This window comes from Ascidiella aspersa, chromosome 9, assembly GCF_963924565.1.
Source record: "Ascidiella aspersa chromosome 9, kaAscAspe10.2, whole genome shotgun sequence".
Taxonomy (NCBI): Eukaryota; Metazoa; Chordata; class Ascidiacea; order Phlebobranchia; family Ascidiidae; genus Ascidiella; species Ascidiella aspersa.
In genome coordinates this window covers 64,169-85,134 of record NC_139455.1, presented here as the reverse complement: position 1 = coordinate 85,134, position 20,966 = coordinate 64,169, and the positions used below count along the sequence as shown (strand labels likewise).

At 35.8% G+C, this 20,966-nt stretch overlaps 1 protein-coding gene across 1 annotated transcript in view; it reads right to left on the bottom strand.

The window, feature by feature from the left end:
- LOC146131728 (neurobeachin-like protein 1) overlaps positions 1-20,966 on the bottom strand; it is a 48,856-nt gene extending 27,890 nt beyond the window's left edge. The window contains exons 1-31 of the mRNA XM_083397030.1: positions 20,825-20,966; positions 20,037-20,129; positions 19,768-19,839; positions 19,587-19,693; positions 19,316-19,397; positions 18,767-18,891; positions 18,083-18,153; positions 17,231-17,369; positions 15,711-15,900; positions 15,136-15,226; positions 14,638-14,748; positions 12,050-12,144; positions 11,156-11,254; positions 10,757-10,852; positions 9,981-10,086; positions 9,485-9,636; positions 9,200-9,304; positions 8,804-8,922; positions 8,498-8,630; positions 7,586-7,689; positions 6,965-7,069; positions 6,450-6,610; positions 5,582-5,766; positions 4,890-5,011; positions 4,545-4,588; positions 4,299-4,456; positions 3,807-3,937; positions 3,133-3,270; positions 2,614-2,764; positions 2,051-2,206; positions 1,171-1,330 (exon numbers count right to left, since the gene is read on the bottom strand). Of these exons, the coding sequence (XP_083253156.1) occupies positions 1,171-1,330; positions 2,051-2,206; positions 2,614-2,764; positions 3,133-3,270; positions 3,807-3,937; positions 4,299-4,456; positions 4,545-4,588; positions 4,890-5,011; positions 5,582-5,766; positions 6,450-6,610; positions 6,965-7,069; positions 7,586-7,689; positions 8,498-8,630; positions 8,804-8,922; positions 9,200-9,304; positions 9,485-9,636; positions 9,981-10,086; positions 10,757-10,852; positions 11,156-11,254; positions 12,050-12,144; positions 14,638-14,748; positions 15,136-15,226; positions 15,711-15,900; positions 17,231-17,369; positions 18,083-18,153; positions 18,767-18,891; positions 19,316-19,397; positions 19,587-19,693; positions 19,768-19,839; positions 20,037-20,129; positions 20,825-20,884 (3,661 nt within the window). The 5' untranslated portion in view covers positions 20,885-20,966. The remainder of the gene's footprint in view (positions 1-1,170; positions 1,331-2,050; positions 2,207-2,613; positions 2,765-3,132; positions 3,271-3,806; positions 3,938-4,298; positions 4,457-4,544; positions 4,589-4,889; positions 5,012-5,581; positions 5,767-6,449; positions 6,611-6,964; positions 7,070-7,585; positions 7,690-8,497; positions 8,631-8,803; positions 8,923-9,199; positions 9,305-9,484; positions 9,637-9,980; positions 10,087-10,756; positions 10,853-11,155; positions 11,255-12,049; positions 12,145-14,637; positions 14,749-15,135; positions 15,227-15,710; positions 15,901-17,230; positions 17,370-18,082; positions 18,154-18,766; positions 18,892-19,315; positions 19,398-19,586; positions 19,694-19,767; positions 19,840-20,036; positions 20,130-20,824) is intronic.

Sequence of the window (20,966 nt, the reverse complement as noted above, 5' to 3'; positions counted from 1 at the left end):
CAATCTGAATCAACACATTACCGCAATTTAAATCAACACAACACAGCATTGTGGCAATCTAATTCAACACAACATTGTCACAATCTGAATCAACACAACATTGTCGCAATCTAAATCAACACAAGACAACATTGTCGCAATCTAAATCAACACCACACAACATTGTCGCAATCTAAATCAACACAACATTGTGACAATCTGAATCAACACAACACAACACCGTGGCAATCTAATTCAACACAACATTGTTACAATCTGAATCAACACAACATTGTCGCAATCTGAATCAACACAACACAACATTGTCGCAATCTAAATCAACACAACATTGTCACAATCTAAATCAAAACAACACAACATTGTGACAATCTGAATCAACACAACACAACATTGTGACAATCTAAATTAACGCAACATTGTCACAATTTGAATCAACAACACAACTTTGTCGCAATCTAAATCAACACAACACAACATTGTCGCAATCTGAATCATCAACACAACATTGTCGCAATCTAATTCAACACAACATTGTCACAATCTGAATCAACAACACCACATTGTCGCAATCTGAATCAACACAACACAACATTGCCGCAATCTAAATCAACACAACACAACATTGTCACAATCTGAATCATCAACACAAGATTGTCGCAATCTGAATCATCACAACACAACATTGTCGCAATCTAATTCAACACAACATTGTCACAATCTGAATAAACAACACAACATTGTCGCAATCTGAATCAACACAACACAACATTGTCGCAATCTAAATCAAAACAACACAATATTGTCGCAATCTAAATCAACACAACATTGTCACAATTTGAATCAACAACACAACATTGTCGCAATCTAAATCAACACAACATTGTCACAATCTGAATCAACAACACAGCATTGTCGCAATCTAACTCAACACAACACAACATTGTCGCAATCTAAATTAACACAAAATTGTGGAAATCTGAATCATCAACACAACAGAAGATTGTCACAATATGAATCAACACAACACAACATTGTCGCAATCTGAATCAACACAACACAGCATTGTCACAATCTGAATCAACACAAGACAACACTGTCGCAATCCATAATATTATACAACAACAAACAGCTTTTGTTGCGAGCTACACTTATCAGAACATCTTTGCTCACCTATTAGCTGTATGATGTCAAGAATGAACTGACAGAGGTCAGAGTGCAAATGAACGTCCTTCAGTTGCCACATAATGCCATGGAAACCAATCCCATTGTTACGCAACAATGATTTGTGCTTCTCGACCATGCGTGACGACTTAAAGAGAAGAATGAGCAACTGGAAAGACATCGGTAAAAGTTCAAAGGTTAAACGGGGTCATGCATGGAGTATTAACAGTTGAAGGTGGCTGCCGCTCAGGATTAGGGATGTCCGGAATATGTCGGATCGGAGCCGATACCCGATACCAATTGGCACTATCGGTATCAGTCTCGATACGATACCAAATTAAGATCGGAATTATTGCAATCATTTGAGGTTCAAGGCAGAGATTTCGCCTTTAAATGAATATATATTTCAACATTAGGTCAACAACCGGTAGCTAGGTATGTAACCATAAAGCAAATTTTGGGCAAAAAACTGAAAAAAACGTTTCAATTTAATCTTTATTGATTGTCTGTGCTTAGGACTGGAGTCATTTGGTAGTCGATCGCGTCGCAAAACATCGGAATACAATGTCAAGCATCGGGCATCCCTACTCGGGCGTTAGGGGTTATTGGTTTGAGTCGATATTTGTGGAGCTGGAGGATAATTAGAAGGAAAAGTTTGCATTTTATGTAAACTCTGGGTGGTTCTTAATTTGATTGCTCAGAATAAAATTCATTGAAATGTACAACAAGAAACGAATACAAACCAAAAAAACGGGCCAACAGACGATAATTGTGTAGAAATATGAGACGTTAAAATAACCACCTTTTTGCATTGTAGTTTTAGTAGATCCAAACAAATACCCTAAACAAATCAGAATCCCAAGTATTTCTACATGTTTATCAACAATACCTCGCACACAGAAGCCTTGATGGAGTTTGCGAAGTCTTGTGCTCCGAGCATAGAGTAAATGCATCCGGCGAACCTCGCTTCACACAGAAGGTTGGAAAGTTGTTCTCTACACTGGCTCAACATTAACGTCTTCAACACGTCCAGGATCTCGCAAATCTGAAAACAAACCAATAATTATTTAAAGTTTTTTTGTAGTACAGAATAAAGCACTTGTCATAGAAAAACTATACCAAAACCTAACATTTCAAATTTCAATTAAAAAACTCACACACAAAGCCTTTTAACAAAAATTAGGAGTGAGGATATGAAACTGTAGAAATATTTTAGAAACTTTAGCAACTAATGCATTTCAAACTTTTGTTTAAAAAATAAACTTGAATAAATTCTTAAACTCTGAGCATACGGTGTGTTTATTCTGACAATTTTTTATTGTTTACTACCAGTGCCCTGTGGTCTATCTCGTAAAACTAACAAAACCTCGAAATACGTATAAATCAATTTTAAAGTATTTTTTCAACCGATATCGTACCGACCGATATTTTATCGTTTCGACTAGAACCAACCTGCGCCTCGTTCTCCGCGTTCGATGACGTCACAAAGTTGATCAAGGCTTCCATTTCGTCAGCGGTGATGTCATCAGTGACGTAATACTTGACGAGGCCGAGCAGCGAAGATCGGAGGATACGAGCGTCGTCTTCACCCATGCTTTCGTTGCTGGGGGTAAGTAGGGGAATCACCGACAAAAAGGGAGCGGTTTAAGGAATTTTCGAGTTTACCCCATTGATAAGCAGCCTCTCTTGTTGGAGTGCAATAAGTCACCAAATATTTTCCTACATTGTGCAGTCTAATATAACAAGTTGTTTCAATTTCAAAGTTTGTGACATTATTTAATATTAGGAGGCTTTAATAGTTTAAAACAACATATATGGAAATCAGTCGTTCTAACTAAGACTTTCGAACGTATAATTATGGTATCAATATATATTAAATTCTACAATGCGTTAATAATTGTTTTGCTGAAGTGAGCTTCGAACTCACGCCCGTGGGAATACGCGACCACTGTAGTATTATCACCAACTCACCAGTAATAAGTCTTTATGACGTCGAGGATGTACTGAACCCCGAAAGTTGATCGGAACAATTTCTTGTTGTCCTTGATGATTGTGGAAAGATACTGGACCAAGCTGTACTGGACGGTCGGGTGGGTAAGTGACCAGATCCTAGGGGGAGAGGGGTTAATCGGGGTCAAATCAGCACAACAAGTAGGGGTTAATAAGGGTCAAGCTTGCACTCGTAACAATGGTCAATCTCGAAGTGCAATAAGTTTTAACAATATATATGAATGTCGCAGCCAAAAAAGTCGAGTAAATCGACGTCATTTCAAAAAAGAAGTTTCGATACAAACTTGTATCATCTTCAGTTAATCTGACTGAAATATATCCTGACTTACAAAACTCTGGATAGATTTCAGTCGCATTAACCGAAGCGGCTTTTATAAGATAATGTCGATTTGCTCAAGCTACATTACAATTCGTGCATAATGTGCCTTTGAATGATTAACAACAACTTGTACAAGTAATGAAAACTAGCAAGGAAACATAAATTTTGAATTATTATTAATAAAATGGTCAAACTAGCATAAAAACATGGTTTAAAATTATGTAAGGTAAAAACAAACTTTATGCTGCTGAAATTAGGTTTTATAAGATGGTGTAATTTAAAACTTAAGTAAAAAAGTAAACATTTGTTTGCCAACCTGAAGTCGAATAGAATGTACTGGTAAACGTCAGTGATGAGGGTAGTTCCGTTGCTGTGGTCACGGTTGGTTGAGTTCACTAGGTTCTGGATTGCTTTGAGCAGGAATTGATCGAGTAAAACGACAGGAAGCTGAGGAGAAATTGAGTTTTTGCGATTATGTATCACTTATATTATAATCCTTACTTTCTTAGGGAATTTTTTAGGTACAATATGCAAGGAACTGGAATGTAGCATAATAACAAATTGCAAAGCCAAAAAGTAAATCAACATCATTTTGACTATTAAGATGTTTTGATACGAAATGTGACTGAAATATGCCCTCACTTATAAAAGGTGGTACGGTTTTATTTTTATTTTTAAATCAATTGCCAACAATTAAAAAAAAGAATCACTTTTAGGCGTACGGTCATATTTTGGCAAAATATTTTCTGGTTTAAACTAAAGTTGAAACTATTTCTGGTTTATCTCAATACTAATCACGTGACCACACCTTTTGTAGAAGGGCGCCGATAGTGGCGAAACTAGCGCACCGAATCATGACGTCAGCGTTTATGTGGTGCCACCTAGCGGAATCGTTGCTGCTCGTCAGAAAGCTGGTGATGACGTCAAAGCAGTTGGCCACCGGGTTGCCATGGTAACTGGACGTCACTGAAGAATGCACAACTTTAAAGATTACAGTGTCCGATAATATCGAATCGGTTTCGAAACTCGATTCTAACTTATTTTTTGTTATTACCTGATTCGCTCTTTTCTTGCGACATTTCCTCAAATTCGGTGGAGCTAAAATAAAACACAAAATATGATAATTTATAACGTATTTTTCATCAAAAACAACAAAATAAACGTTTTTTTTTCACTAACGATTTTTCAAAAGGCCAGATTTTTTTTGTGGATAGTTTGGTCTCTTTGTTTTCAGCATACCACAAGAAATACACTGTTTTTAACGAGTTTCTTATTAATACTATTATTTTTTTTATTCATACTTACGTTTCATAAAAATCTTTTTTCTAGAAATCGTTAAAGAAGCAAACGTAATTCCAACTCCTTGTTTATTAAAAAGTACGAACAAACGGTTAAATACCTTCCGTTGTGTTTGTCTGTTGTGACGTCACAGACAGATGGCGACTTGACAATGTGACGCGCGTGCACGACTTCGAGGAGGGGGGTGATGACCGCCATCCCACCGATGCAATTTATCGAATCCTGAACACATTTGCACAAGGTCGACAATCAGCCATGTTTGAATGCTGTCACTTTTAAACACTTTAACTTGGTCCAGGATTCATTAAGTTATTACCAAAATGGTCGAACAACTTTACAGGTTGACGAAATGCGGGCGGATACAACATTTTCTGTCGTACAATTTTGGTTCAATTTAAACCTTTATCAAAATTTAGTTTCGAAATCGCAACATTTCTGTACTTTATCTCATTTATGTAAATATGCCGCGGGACAGTAGAATTAACCAAATCTGACCCGTGGGCCGTAGTTTGGTGACCCCTAGTTAGGCTGACTTACTACATTTTTAAACTACAATATTTTGGGGGAAGAAATTCCTTTTAATATATTTTTAATAATAATTTCCTTCTTAAAAAAAGACTAGCCTGGGGTGAGGTTCGAACCAACAACCTCCGACAAAACCTGATAGCAGTTGTAAGTAAATGCTTCGCAAACAAAACCCGTTATGGATTTAAACCAAGATGGTAACCCAAAAACATCATTCCTCAAGAGTGTGGCTGTGTTGCAAGTGGAAGTAGCATTGTGTAGACAAACCTTGATGTCCCAAGTGTAGATCTTGTGGCCAGTAAGCCTTCCATCCTTAGGAGGAATATTGCACGCCAGGTCTTTACACACATGTTTGTAGCACGCCTTTGCCTCGTAGTACAACACTATCTTCGAAGAGGGGATTTCCTCGAAGGGGCTGTCCCCCGACCGGTTAGACTTCCACATATCAAGACCTGCAGAAAATCAATTCGAATTATTGACATCTAGACATGTTTGGGTGGTTTAGTGTCAACAACAGCATTGATTGTTTAGACAAGGCCTGCGTAGTCGGCTAAAAACGACCCTAGCCTAACTCCAGCCATTACAATAGGGTCCAACCCCGGGCAAAATATGCTGATTTCGCCCAGAATCTTGGTCGGATTCTACAGCATTTAGTTTACTTCTTTACTTTTTATATTTGGCAATCTACTCATAGGGGTGTCTGATAACAATTCATCCACCTACACAATACATGGTTGGTAAATATCCACCATATGCTAGTCCATCTTTACAATTTACAGTTTGAGACCTTACCAGTTTTCGGACTCGGGATTTGGGCAGTCGTAAAGGCAGTTTGTTTTAAACTAAACAGCAGTCACCAAAAATGGTTTCTTGTTTTACAAAAAAATGACTGAAATTAAATTATCAGTAAAACAAACATACAAATACGTGCATATTACAAAAACTGTGATTCAGCCCTTCTGGAAGTTGTTTTTTTATCAACCATAACGGCCCTGTACACATAAAGCCTGCTCGAATCAGTCGATAAATTAAGGGTTTCGAACCCAAATTCATCGAAGTTGGTTTATTGTGAAGGTATATTAAACCAAAACATTCCGTTCGTGTTCAGAAAATGCCAACTTTCAATCTGACAAACCTGCGTTATAAAGCCACGTCATGTTTGATTCCTTCATCGCTTCATTGAACACGACCACCGATCCCAGTTGCCCTAGCAACGAGGTCGCCTGCCCCCACACGTCGTCCTGGCAACCGTTGTCAATGGTAACCACGCGATCGGCGTTCGAAGAATTGTTCTCACTGGAGGGGAAAGTACCGATTTACATGCGAACAACGAACAAATAGTAACATTAATGCCATTTTATTTTAAAGTCGAAAGTCTATACTGGCAATGATGGGCTACTAGATGAAACTTGGGGGGCTCAGTCCCCTCTAATGAATGAATAATTTTCCTGTAAAATCTTGTACATTTTGTTCGAAGCGTGCGATTTGGGACTCAAAGCAACGCATTATTTTCTATGACGCAATTCAGCGAAATACCAGCCTAGAAAACATTGCTCCCAAGTAATTTGGATCATTAATACCGATTGGACCATTAGGGGGCATTTTCTGCAAAGCGAGCGATCGAAATGACGTCACTACTACGTCACTCACTTGCGGCTGGGTTGAGGTCCATCTGATGACGTCATACCCGCGTTGGTGCGATGACCCGACGAACCCACGTGACACAAGGTCAAGGTCGAAGAAAGACTCGGAAACCTGAAAAAAAAATTGGGATTAAAAAATGAATTTGAAGGTTTTACTTTTATAAAATAAATTTAAAAACTATTGAAGGACCGCAAGCCATCGCAGACTCACCGAATCTGTTGATCTGTGATGCAAGCAGAGCAGACTAGAAAAACAACTGGCCTGCGGTGAGGTTCGAACTCACGACCTCCGGTCAAGCCGGGACCGTCGCTCTACCAACTGAGCTATGCAGGCTCAGAAGGGAACGAGTCGAGAAACAACCATACGCCAATGCTTGCTCAATCTGTTAGTTATTGAAGGACTTTCGGAAAAACAGGGTTTTTAAAAGACTTTTCAATAAACAAAGTAAGACCCAGCCATTGAAATATTTTTGAAGAGTCTTTGTGGCAACCCTTATTATGTTCACTTTTGTGTTATTGATAACGTGTTGCTCCCAAAACTGTACCGCGACATATATAGAATGCGTTTCTTCAGTGTCGTAAACTCTACCTAATTCCCAAGTCAATCAAAATAAGATAACCTCGTCACCTTATGGATGTTGTCATTCTCAGCTGGTTGTCAATATGAACAGTTAACGTTCCGTTGAACCCAAACACTTTACGGGCTGGGTGGTGAACTATTTGGATGCAGTGCTGCAAAATACAACATAAATCACTACAATACGACCAAGAAAACATAAAATGAAAAATTAAAGGTGTTTTTTTGTTTCCTCGGCATTATTGCGCTTTGCAATATTTTTATCCGCTTTTCAATAACAAATTAAAAAGAAACAAAATAGATTTTTTATTATTTTTAAATGAGTCATATTCAGTCGTGAGCTCAAATCTCTGCTTTATTTGCTAACCTCGTCTTGGCGAGGTAAAAGATTCTTGGAATAACTTTGTAAAGGATGTACTATTTAGAACCATGTGTTTTTGCAAAGGTAAGGACAGAGGTTCCCAACCTTTTTTACGTTCGCCCTCTTGTTATTAAGTTTGAGGAGCCGAAATTTTTTAGAAAAAATATACGACCTGTTTCCTTTTAAAATAACTTTGTCAATTTCTAATAAACTACTGGGACATTTAACCCTTGTGCGACTTGTGGTGACCACGCCCCTCACCCACTTGTTGTGGTGACCACGCCCTAACCACGCCTCTCACCCATTTGCGACCTCTTGTGGTGACCACGCCCCTCACCCATTTGTTGTGGTGACCACGCCCTAACAACGCCCCTCACCCATTTTTGCGGTTGACCACGCCCCTCACCCAATTTTTGGGGTGACCACGCCTCTCACCCATTTTTGCGGTTGACCACGCCCCTCACCCAATTTTTGGGGTGACCACGCCCCTCACCCATTTGTTGGGGTGACCAAGCCCTAACCACGCCCCTCACCCATTTGTTGTGGTGACCACGCCCCTCACCCACTTGTTGGGGTGACCAAGCCCTAACCACACCCCTCACCCATTTGTTGTCAGTCAGCGGATGCTCGTTTAGCGCCACCGTGTGGTAGCTCTTTTTGGTGCTCACGGCCACCACAAGTTGGCAGTCTTGAGTAAAGAATGCTTCCATCCCGGTTCCACTGTCGGTCGAAAAACTGCGGCAAGAAGTTCGATATTTAATAAAAAAAAAAATCTTGGATTAAACGATAATCCGTAAAATATTAATATGGTTGTCTTAAATAACTCCCAATAGTAAGCAGCTGTCCACAATATATCGCATAAAACTTATTTCATTACGCCTTTTTATCTCACAAAAAGCGCTTGCTACCTGTACAACTGTCTCCTTCGTCTGGCCCCATGGGTGAAGGGGAAGTACCCCAAACAGACCCACGTGTGAAGGGAGAAACCGTTGCCCCCCCATTTCTTGATCGTGGGGGCCGTGATGCCCTGGAACAACAAAAATAAATCGTTACCCTCCCATTCCATTGATTTATAAGCGCGGTAATAAATTATACAGCGAACGATAAAACAGGCGCATAAGAGATGAAAGATCTTAGTTTGATCTTGATTTATTTATTAATTTATATTTTACCAATATTTTGTTAATATACACCATAGTGACAACTTATTAATGATGCAGCGGTAGAAAACGGGAAGTAAGGTTTGAATTATAGATGTTTTTTTAGTTTAGATATTCTAGAAATCTTCCAACGATTATATTTACCGATGTTTCTTCCTGGAGGTCAAAAAAGTAGGAGGGTTTCCTATGTTCCAACTCCTTGTGTGACATCACAGAGAGGCTTGTTAGCATTCGATCGAAGTACTTGTTCTTCAACAAACGGCATGGTTGTTACATAATACAACAAATTAAAAAAATAACAAATGTAAAGCATAATGCTGTAAGGTTGTGTTTAGACGTAGAATGAATATATGAAAGCCCTTCAATAAAGCACAACACCTGGCATTGCATTACATCCAATATGAAACCTCAAACAAGCCTTATACCGACCATATGCTGGTGGCTTGCAGAATCCTGCCTCAACATCTCGAAGAATGCGAGTGTTTGTCGGGGAGTCACCGAGAACGAGCCGAGTCGTTCCAGCAAGGTTAGAAGGTTGAGAACCGTTTGTTCGTCAAGGTTGGGATGATTGATCAGACAAGCTGCGGCAAAACACGTTGAAAATATTATAAAAAGGGTTATTTAAAGCACAGTTACTGTCGTCGTTTTATTTTTTTTATCGAACCAGAATGAAAAACAAAACAGAATCTGGCCGCAAATTTAATGATGAAATCATAGTACAGTGTAGAAGTAAGGATTTTTTTTATGTGACATTTATTAGATAACTTTTTTTTACTAAATCATTTTTTAAACAAAGTAGCTAGGCGGGACCGAAATCATGAAGTTCAGAATTAGGATTTTCAATACACAGTCCTTTACTTCTAAAAACTTCATTATTACTCCAAAGTTGCCAAAGTTCAGAAATAAATTACTATCACAGACTTACCGACTAGTTTCGTTATAATCTTGCAGTGGCCGGCCAATATCTTGTTGGCGGCGCACGAGGTAAAGAGGCGGAGTAATATGGACGACAACCAAACTTGCTTGTCGGGCTGCATACAAACATGGCAGTAGTTATATAAAGTGCGTACCTTTATGGATTCCAAAATTGGCAGTAAGTTTCTGCTTAATGTAAGTATAGGCGGAATATATATATTCCTTAAAAATGTCTGATCCTGGTTTCACTCGGTTTTTTAAACTTTGAGTTTATTGTTTATTCAGTAGTTATTACCAACCTCATAAATACAAGAGTTGCCTGTGAAATTAAGGCTGGTGAAGTTTAGAAAGAGTTTAGCGGGTGATACATATACACCAATCGTATATAATGTGATTTGTTACTCTATACTTGAAAAGCAATATTGACCGCCTATATATTCATGTAAGAAAATTAGCAAGTCAAGTCCAATCTGAAGTTATGTACAAGTTACGTTATTTGCCGTAAATGGGATTGTTGAACTTACAGAACTAGTGAACGCCTTGCATTCTGGCCTTTCGCAATAAACAAGTTAAAAATATTAAAAAATGAAACAAACAGCATTTTTTACATTAAGCAGTTGGCTTGGAACCAAATTCAACTCAAATGTAATATACACATAAAAGTTGTTACTGTCCTTTTTATTACTGATTAAACATTTTAATTTAAGTCAAGTTATTTAAGACGAGTGAGTTCAGTGGGTTTAGGTGAAGCCATGAACTTAAGTCACAACACTCGTTCAACCTCACCTGTGTGATTTCGGGCAGCCAATCAAACAGCATCAAAATAATGAAAACGTTTTTGATTGGCCGAGGCACCGACATGACGTCATCACTTTCGACAGCCTGGATAAATACGTCATAAGATACGTCATGAGATTGATAACAAAAACGTCAATTATAGCAAAGCTTACAGCTTATAGATAAAATTGTTTCGTAAGATCATTACAAAATAATATTTCTGTAGGTAAAAGTAGAAAGTTAGGTCGAAAAATAAAACAAATCAATAAAATGAAATAAAATGTTTTTTTTAATTTAAAAAAGTTTAAGGAATAAAAATGAAGCCAAAACCAATGTATATTAAATTTGCAAAGTTTTTCTTTGCAGTAACAACTCGGGGTATTCCCCCGAACGAGGCCAGCGACTAACCATCCGCAAGAGGGAGACAAACAGCTCCTTGGAGGGCAAACAAATGACCTTGAAGTGACGTAAGAGGAATGACGTATCGAGCACGTGACTGCACTGATCCTGTTGGCATGGCAACCACAACACGCACATGCAGAACAACAAAAATGAAAGATGCAAAATAAAATAAAACTGAAGATGAAAAACAACTGACATTAAAGGAAATGGATTTGACGAATAAAAGTCTCCTTATTTAACAAAACTTTAAAATAAAAAATTGTAAGGGGTAAATTTTACCGATTTTTTAACCTTTATAGGTTAAGGATTTCACTAATTGACAAATTGCCTTTTTTTAAATCACAAGATGCCAATTGCCTTGACAGGTTTGAATGTTGCCTGATGCCATTAAGTAATGACCACCTGTTATTTTAAATACCTTAATTAAAAAAAAATTGGCTGTAATATATTGTTTTTCTTAAGGTTGAATTAAAAAACGCTGGTTATTGTTAAAATACGGAACGTACCACATAAATATAATGGTGTGACATGGTTTATATTACATAGTAAAACTAAATAATTCTTAATATTATTATATAACGTATTGTTTTTTTTTTATTTTTATTTTTATTTTTTTTTTGGACTTGTACTAAAATTGAAAATTTTGAAGTTAATTAAGTCATTGTCATTGCAGATATGGTGTTTTGAATCTCTGGTCGTATTTAGGTAAGTTGGGTTCGCTAAGTTTTGTGAACAAGTCATTTAAAATAAGTCGGTGAAAAAAAAAATTAATCAAGTGACTTGTTCCAGATACTCTCCCGAAAAAACGTAATTTTTAAATGAATAAAAAAACAACAAAAAAACACAAAATGTCAGGCAAACAGAAATGATGATAAACAATTGTGGGTGAAGGGAAAGTACCTTGGCGCTCATGGATCCGGCCACTAGCGAGTTGACGATGTTGACGAACTGGACCCCGAACCTGTCACCCTCTTCACTGGGGCCTCGGGCCGATCCTGCGGTGAAATATCGGGTGAGCGTCCGATAATATATCGAAAAAAAAAATATAAATATTGCCCTGAAGAAAATTGCCTGAATATGTGTTCGAAACGTTGATACTTCATAAACTTTTTGCCGGAAGAACAATTGTCGAAATACGTTGTAAACGGACAAAATAGCGCGCCGCTGTTTTGGCACCAAGTTGTTTGCCCCTCTTTTTCAGGGGTGGGTAATAGGTGGGGTTAGAAATTGGGTTAAGATTGCAATTATAAGGGGATGTAAAATTCAAACGTTATTACGACTATTAGGTATTGACCCTATTTTGTTTTTATTCCGAACTGTGTTTTATTTGACGCTGATGTTTTTCTTATCTCGGTTTAAGGCTTGAGTCCGTCAACGAGATTTCTCTTATATCTGTAACAGTTTAAATATATGAACTACTTTTGTAACTTCAGCAGAATTTTAATATTGTATACTTAGTGAAATAGTGGCGATAATTTAAAATTTATCAGCAGTTCTATTGAAGTTATTGCACTAAGCAAACTATTTATAACGGGCTGAAAAACTGTGAAAATTAGATTAAAATTTGATTCACCTTATTTCACTTATATAAGATTATAATAAAGAATAGAAAAAACAAATATTTACCAAAATTTAAACCGAGTTTTATGAAATTTCTGTTTATTAAAAATTTAATTCTCGAAATTAATGAAACAAGTTCCATATTTTCGGATCGTAACAGGAGCATGTCGGGGGCTGAAGTTTGGATCGGCAGTTGGATCTTGTCCGCGGGCCGTAGCTTGGTGGCCCTTGGTATAGCCAGGTTAAAGCATTGTACAGGTTTTAACAAATAGCTTTTTTAGGTCCACGTTTAGCCATTTTAGGCGTGAGTCAAAAAATATTTTTCTTTGGGAAACGTGTCGAATGAAAACACGGGTAAATAAGGTAAGAACAAATTTATTTTTACGGGCCACCGGTTGTTGTACAAGAAATAAGAAAGAGAAGGTGTAAAGAAAGGTAAAAACATCCATTTTAAGGCAGCTTAAAACAATAAAAATTAACCGGTGTTAGAACCCAGTCAAGAAAACTGGATTAAATCGCGTTTACACACATTTTTGCGAATTAAAAAGCGCTTTTTATTCTTCGTTGTGCCGCTTGCATTAGGCGTGGGTCGGTCAGCCAACATAAGGGGGTCGATATGCAGGAATTAAAGCGGTGGATTGGAAGATAATCCAATCGCAATATCAACCTGGATTTACTGCATCTAACTTAAGGTAATAAATGTTTGTATCAGGAAAAAAGTAGAGCTACACCAGGCATACCTCTTTCAACAGTTAAAACCATTGATACAACTAGAAAACTAAAAATATGTACTTAAGACGCCATATCTTGGACACGGTCTTAATTTCTTGAGGGGCATAAGTTAAATGTGGGTGAACCATGCACGGATCTGTAATGTAGCTCGGAGAAGTGAACGCGAACCAATTGTTGGCAGCAGCCAAAGCGTCGAGAAACACTTTTCTGGGCTCTAACAACAGTTGGCAGCAATTATCAAAAGCTGGGTATCTGCGTTGAATGGCAACTTAAATAAACGCCTTTGGCGAATATAGACTGGAGCATTCTTTGCTAGCGAAGGGTGGAACAAGTAACCGCTGAAAATATGAGGCGGCAAATACTTTATATAATAATGGTGCCAAGTACATTTCCCAAAATTATCGAACATATTCTCCCAAGTTTGGCTTTGTTTGCTTGGAGCACAAAACATGGGTTTTCTTGGTAATTTTAATAAAATACTTGACAAATAAACACCATTTCGATGTTCACAAACGTTTCAGACACAGATGATGGCATTGAGGTATTACCAGAACGTTTGTCAACAACGAAATGTCGATTTTATCGAGCATTAGGGGTTTGGTATTTTTATTGAAAACAGCTGATTTTATTCTACGACTCAGTCACTTAATTTGGATTCTATAAACATTGATTTTTTAGCGAGCAGAGCATTCATTTCACCATTTAAGCGTGGGCGGTTTAAAGCAATCTGTGGCCGGAAAATCGATTAAACCCACACAATGCGGAGATGTCTGCGGTTTGAAGCTAGAGTTTCACCAAAAAAAACGGACTTTGTTGTGACAAAAATAATTGAAGAATATAGTTCTGCATATCTTAAGTTTTGTAAAATTGGCCGTTTTTTTTATTAGTAATTTATTTATTTTTAATTGGCAAAAACGCGCAAAAATGTCGTTAACAACGTTTTTGACCTAACGTGTAAATTTTGACAAAATTTTGACTTTTTTTGACAAGTCAAAAAATAATCGCCCTAGTTATTAGACATAATCGGACGAGTTGTCAATTTTAAAATGTCAACCCTTTACTTTATATCAATGACTTGACTTTGAAATGACTTGCTGTAATATTGATTTGACTGAGACTTGACTTGGGCAACTGATGACTTAGGCTGGGAATTAAATCGCATTTTTAAGAAGCAAACTTTTTATTATTGGACTTACGTTTGGTGAAGTTTTGCAAGACTTTCTTGAGATGATCTAGGCATCCGTGCTGGAGCAACATCACTTGGAGAGCTGGGCGATCCAACGTAGAAAGAAACTCGGGAATAAAACCTTCATAATAACAACAACATATCTAGTTATGTGCGCTATGCACGGGTCTGTTATGTAGCCAAGGAATAGCATATCCAAATAGGTCAAGGAGATCTTGATGACGACGTTTCGATAAGCACTTCTATCACCAGATAATGCGACTGAAATCGAATCAAACCTCACTTATAAAAAGGTGAAACAAAACTTGAAAGAATTTCCTTTTTGGCTTTATAACTCAGTACCTTGGGAATCTTCGGAAGTAAAATTAACAAAAAAATTACAGTGAAAAACATGCCTTGTCAATTATTTTCATCAAATGTTAACGCCAACTGACAAAAATAGAATTGATGAATAAGAGCTAAAGACTTTGGTTTTTAACTCTATATTCGAAGTTAACCAGCAACTCACTTATCATGTTTACTTGCAAGTCGGGCTTCGAATGAGCTTTCGACAGAAGTTGAAAATATTCGCCAACAATCGTCTTCACATCAAGTTGGCACTAAAAGGGGAAAATGAAATTACGAGGCTTTAGTTGCGTATTTTTTTTAATTAACTTTATCTTCAATATTTCTCATTTTTTTGTTATAACCTAAATCCCTTATACCTTGAAAGTCAACTGAACCATATTGCGCTTGTTCGCTGATCCCTTCGTTACTTTGTTCAACACTAAAAAGTATCTTATTCAATTGCAACAAACGATTTTCCAAAAGACCTTAGCAATTTTCTTCGGGATTTTAGATAAATATTTTCTGATTTAAATTAAACAATCACTAGAATAAAAATTATGTAACTATTTTTTTTTGTATAATTAAAACTATTAATGGGGCAAGGTTCACGGAAGTTGTTACAAAAAATACTCCTCAAATGCAAGTAAAAAAAGTAAGTATGGTTTCGAATAAGTATTCGAAAGTATGACTTTTTATATAGCTATCCCCTATTCACAATAATAATAAAAGTAACTTCGCAGATAGCATAGATCTTACATGGTCAGGTCCAGAATTGTGCAGAACATGAACCATCTGAATAAGAAGCCTCAATAATAACCGAGCATTCTCAATCTCTTTCGTCCCACAATCCACGTTCTCGCTGTGGGTCTTCGAATCTTCACCCACAGCTGTGTTCTTGTTATTATCATCTTTGTCAGACGAAAGGCCCATATATTGAGTAAGGTACCTGATAAAAATTAGTATGTTTGGTTACATTTTAATTAAACATAGAATTGAATGTTGATTTTTTTTAGTTGAAGTAAATAGTTAAACTTGCAATCGAGAGGTGACTAAACTAGACTTGTGGACCACAACCGACCACCGTGTTAAATCTAGCAGGGCTCAACACTAAATTTTTAAAGAAATGCTAAACTGTGCGACAATTTATTATGGAGCACTTTTATTGCATATTTAAATTTACTTTTCTTAACAATAATAAAGTTAATAAAATTGACCAAATATTTAAGTCCGGCTTGTGATCGCAGTCCTAATAGTAATCTGACCTGTGATGTTCAAACCTTACAGTTATCCAGCACTTTATGACAAAAGTTTGGCGAACTTTGTCGAACCATTAGTAAAATAATTCCAGTTACTAATGTTATAAATCTAAATACACTTATGTTTGTTGTAACTGTGAAAAAGTGCACCAAATAATCCTAGTGAAAACAAATAACAGCAATTTTATGAATCACAATGTTACCTTTATATGAATATAAACTTTTTATTATTCAACTCAGGTGTTACTAACATTGTTTTATAAGGGCCAGGTATGTAACAATTGAAAATCGCGGGCAAGAATTAAAATTTTATATTGACCTTATTTTACTTAAACTTAAAGGATGGCATAATGATTTATCATAATAATACATGGCGTTATGTAATTGTAATTTAGCTTGAAATTACTTTAAAGATTATTTTATTTTTTAAATCATTTTGTTTTATAAAGTATGCTGTGGACCTGAAGAAATAAACCGACAGGTCAAATCTAGCGCAAAAGCTGCAGTTTGGTTAATCCTTGACCTGGTCTAACGATTAATGCCGCTAAGTTTTATTTTACTTTAGAAGTAGAGATCGACCGACATCATGTTTTTGAACCGATACCGTTAACAGATTTTTAAAGGTTTTACCAACTGATATTCAATATGTGTTTGTTTTTTAAACCTAAAATATGGTTAAAATTTAAATTAATCGACAATATAATACAACATTCAGTTTATCTCCTATGGTATCATACAACCCATAATGCTTTAAATAAAATACTATGTAAAATCAGTCAGCTATGAAAATAAAAGCAAAGCATAAATAAGTTCAAAAAATAATCTTATCTATTTTTATGGGAAAACTATATAATATTTTTATGGGAAAATGTCGGCTAAATTTACTGATAGCTATATATCGGTAGAAGCTGAAATATCGGTTGATATTATCGGTTAAACAGTTTATCGTATCGGTCTGTCTCTATGCTTAAACTCAACCAAGATTTATTTCATACAAGGAAACAAGGAACTTATATCCACCCGAGCAATATTTCCAGGGTAGTAGCGGAGGTGGCAAGCAAAGCGTTACGAGACGACCCACAAAGTATCGAGCCAAACATGTGCAGCAGGTTTTGCTGAAGTTCTGATCCCAAACTAACGGCATGCATTTGAAGGCTCTCTGCAAGGAAAATAATGAACTTTTTAAACTAATAATTAAAAAAAAAATAATACAATTATTACAATTAAGAAATATATTTAAAATGAGTTTTTATGTACCCAAAAAAATCTGCCAGTGAATATACATAGCTTAACATTATTCCACATCCTAATACCTGTTTTTTAAGTACAATGCTTGTTTAACTTTGAGAACTTCTTTAACGATTGTACGATTGTCATGATTATTTTTATCTGGTTTAGCTGGGCAGCATTCTAAATGTGCGGCCAGTTTTATTTTTAAGGCATCCATTTTTCTTTTAACTTAAGTTTGTTTTATGTCTGAAACTAGCAAAAACTTTATTATGCATTTCATTTCAAAAGGAACTGCATAAAAGCATTTATAATCAACCTTGAAATGGGCAGTTTCATTATAAAAACACTGCCAGGTTTTATAAAACTCCTATTTCTAAATAAAAACTCCAATCGACATTCTTTGGAAGTTAACAACGAGAGGTTGGCTACAATCTAAACATGTGATAATTTTTATTGCAAGCCATTTTAGTTGGACACAAGCATAGAGTATGACTTAGCCTGAGGTCAACAAACCAGTTAAGTTTTAAACTGACATACTCCAATTTCAGTAAATCTATATAATCAATAGCAGACGCAATGGTAATATGCCAGGCTAAAAAGCCTATCGTTAAGGTGAACCACAAGATAACACAGGTTTCTTACCATAAAAGAATGGAATCAATTCTGCATTGATTAAAGGTGCAATGTTATTGTTGTGTGATTTAACTTTCAACCTGAAAATAACAATCTTCAGTTAAAATATTGAACAATTTTTTGTTAGGTACAAAATAAAAGGTTTTATAGCAAATTTAATAAAATTCAAGAAGCCACTACAACAATTAAATATACTTGAAAACAAGTTTATTTTTATGTTATAAAACATCTAACTTTTAAATGGGAATCATTATAATCTAAAAACAGGACAAAATACAGAGGAAGTGCAATGTAATAGGTTCCAACCACGTGATGCACTACCCAAGCCACAACTGCTAAAAGTAACAAACATACAATTTACAAAGTTTTCTACTTCATTTATCATTGATGTGTTCCACGGTTCGAATTCAGGCAGATTCTGTCATTCGAAAGAAAATTCTGCCTATAAGCCATGATAGTTATAAATCAATTGATTTATACCTATGTTACCAGGCTGAAGCAAGCAGATTAAGGATTTCTAGGTTTATTTTGGACTTAGTTTGTCAATTGAGGATAGTTTGTTTTGCATATCCTTATACTTAAATGTTTTTGTGAATGCCCTCGCTTTACAATTTTATTCAAACTCGTATAACCGTGTCAAATGTCAAAAATAGGTGGTACATGTGTAAAAAGTGTTAAATAATACAGCTTTACCCTTTGAGTTTTCTTCTCCATTTAGATTGTGGGTCGTACAATCTCTCGAACAAACGCAGCACGTTGCCGAGAAAATCTTTGAGGTTAGAAACATCTCGCGCTTGTAAGTTCGGGGAATTTTCCAACTAAACAAATATTGGTTTATTGGAGTTTGCCGGTGAACACTTAAGGCAACATAGCACACTTAACACCTAGCGTTGGTACATAAACGCAGCTTTATAAAACTAAACATCTTTTATTTTTTTGCATATGATTTAAATATGTGTTAAAGGGCGTGGTCAGAAATTTATAGAGAAAAACTAAATTGGAAATGTTGGTGAAATATGTTGGATTGCCAAACGTAGACATAACATTAATTAGCTAACATCTTGGCATGGTAAGAACTAGCTTAACACAAACATTTATCTTGGGCAACAAGAACATTTTAGTAAATATTGTTATAAATATAGTATGGTTATAAATTGAAGTAGTCTGTGAAAATGACTTGGACACTTTTTTGAAATAAAAGCTTGACATCATACCTTTCATTTATATACTGCCGTCACTTACCATAGAAACAACTTGCGTTGCGATAAAAACAACATGGCCAACAATAACTGAAGATGTTTTAGCAAAGGATTGATATTGAGATCTACAAACAAAAAACAATTTACTAATTTATTTACTGCTTGCTTTCTAATTAGGCACAAGCTGAAAGACAAAAAGTAAAGTAAAATTGTCAATCTATCAATTATATGTTTATAATACAAATTAAAATTTTCATATAAAAAAATCATAATAAGAGAAATATAAAAACATATACCAAAAATTTAAGATATACCTGCATATCACAATGAGTACTTGAACAAAGTAGTTCGTAAAGTTTACATCTTTAAGAGCCAGACAATCATTCTGGTCTTGTAGCATCATTAGTTGATTTTGTACAAGCTAAAAACAAACAATTAGTTTTATATTTAGATTGCTAAAGGGTGTGTAAAGAAAAATAAAAATCATTCACTTACTTGAAGCAAACTTAACGGCAGATGGTCAAGTTTGATTGTGTGATCTGCCTGGATTGTGAAGGGGTGTCTAGACTACAACAAAAACATAATTTGTCATGTGGTTATAAAATAAATTTATAAATAATATCACTCCATAATGTAATTTATTATTACATTACAGAAATTACATAATACATTCTAAATGTTTAAAATTAACATCAGCATGCTTTTAAAACTTTCATATTTATGGTCAGTATATACAAAATAGATAATGAATCTGTTAAACTTACGTTTTGAGTAGGTCCATCGATATTGAAAATAAGAAGTTCTCTGTAAACCCCAATAAATTCTTCAAGGTACTGCAGGAGACTAGCTCGGTCACCCTGCACAAAACAATAATATTACCGATAAATAACGAGCGTTAATTAGAGGTCACAAAACTTTGGCGAGTGCTAATGGACACCAAATCGCCCAATTGGCGATCGTCAAAGCAAACTGGATTGTTCATCAGCCCTTCTGGAGTGAGTTTGCGCCATCGAGAGAATTTAGGCCAATTATTGCATAAAATGCTAATGATACACACTTGTGCAGCTACAGAAATAAATCAGTGTATTGTACATGGTAAACAGTTCTACGCATTTAATAGTCTTGTTAACAACCAAGACCTGTAAAAAGACTGTGTATGTATAAATAAGCAGACGGCAATCCGGCATAGCAACAATTTTGGCGACTAACTTCTTTCAGTCGAGTGATAATTGGTGGAACTCGTCCAACTGGCGAGTGCAATTCCTAAATCTATAGTAACCCTGGTGTGTACAATGCTTTTTTGCCTAAGATTAACAGACTTTTCCATCATTAGCCACACGCTTCTTATTGTGTTAAATAAGAATCATGGAATAAATAAAAGGGATTAAACATTTGTTTGTACAAAAGATTCATCAATCTTTTTCATTAGAAATGTTGAACGGCAACAACAACCTATTGCTGTTGGAACTAAACTGTTTAATACACAACTTTTAATTTTACAAAAGTCAGTCTACAATTTTAACATTGATATAAATTTTATAAAATGTTTTACCCTTGACTTGTGTAGGTCCCAGAGTTCATTGAGGTAATGACTGGATTCCAAACCATCCATGTTGTGGAGTTTTGTGAATTTGTTAAGTCCGTAAATGTGATTAGCAATTAGCCATTACAACAACCAATACATGAGTTTAACA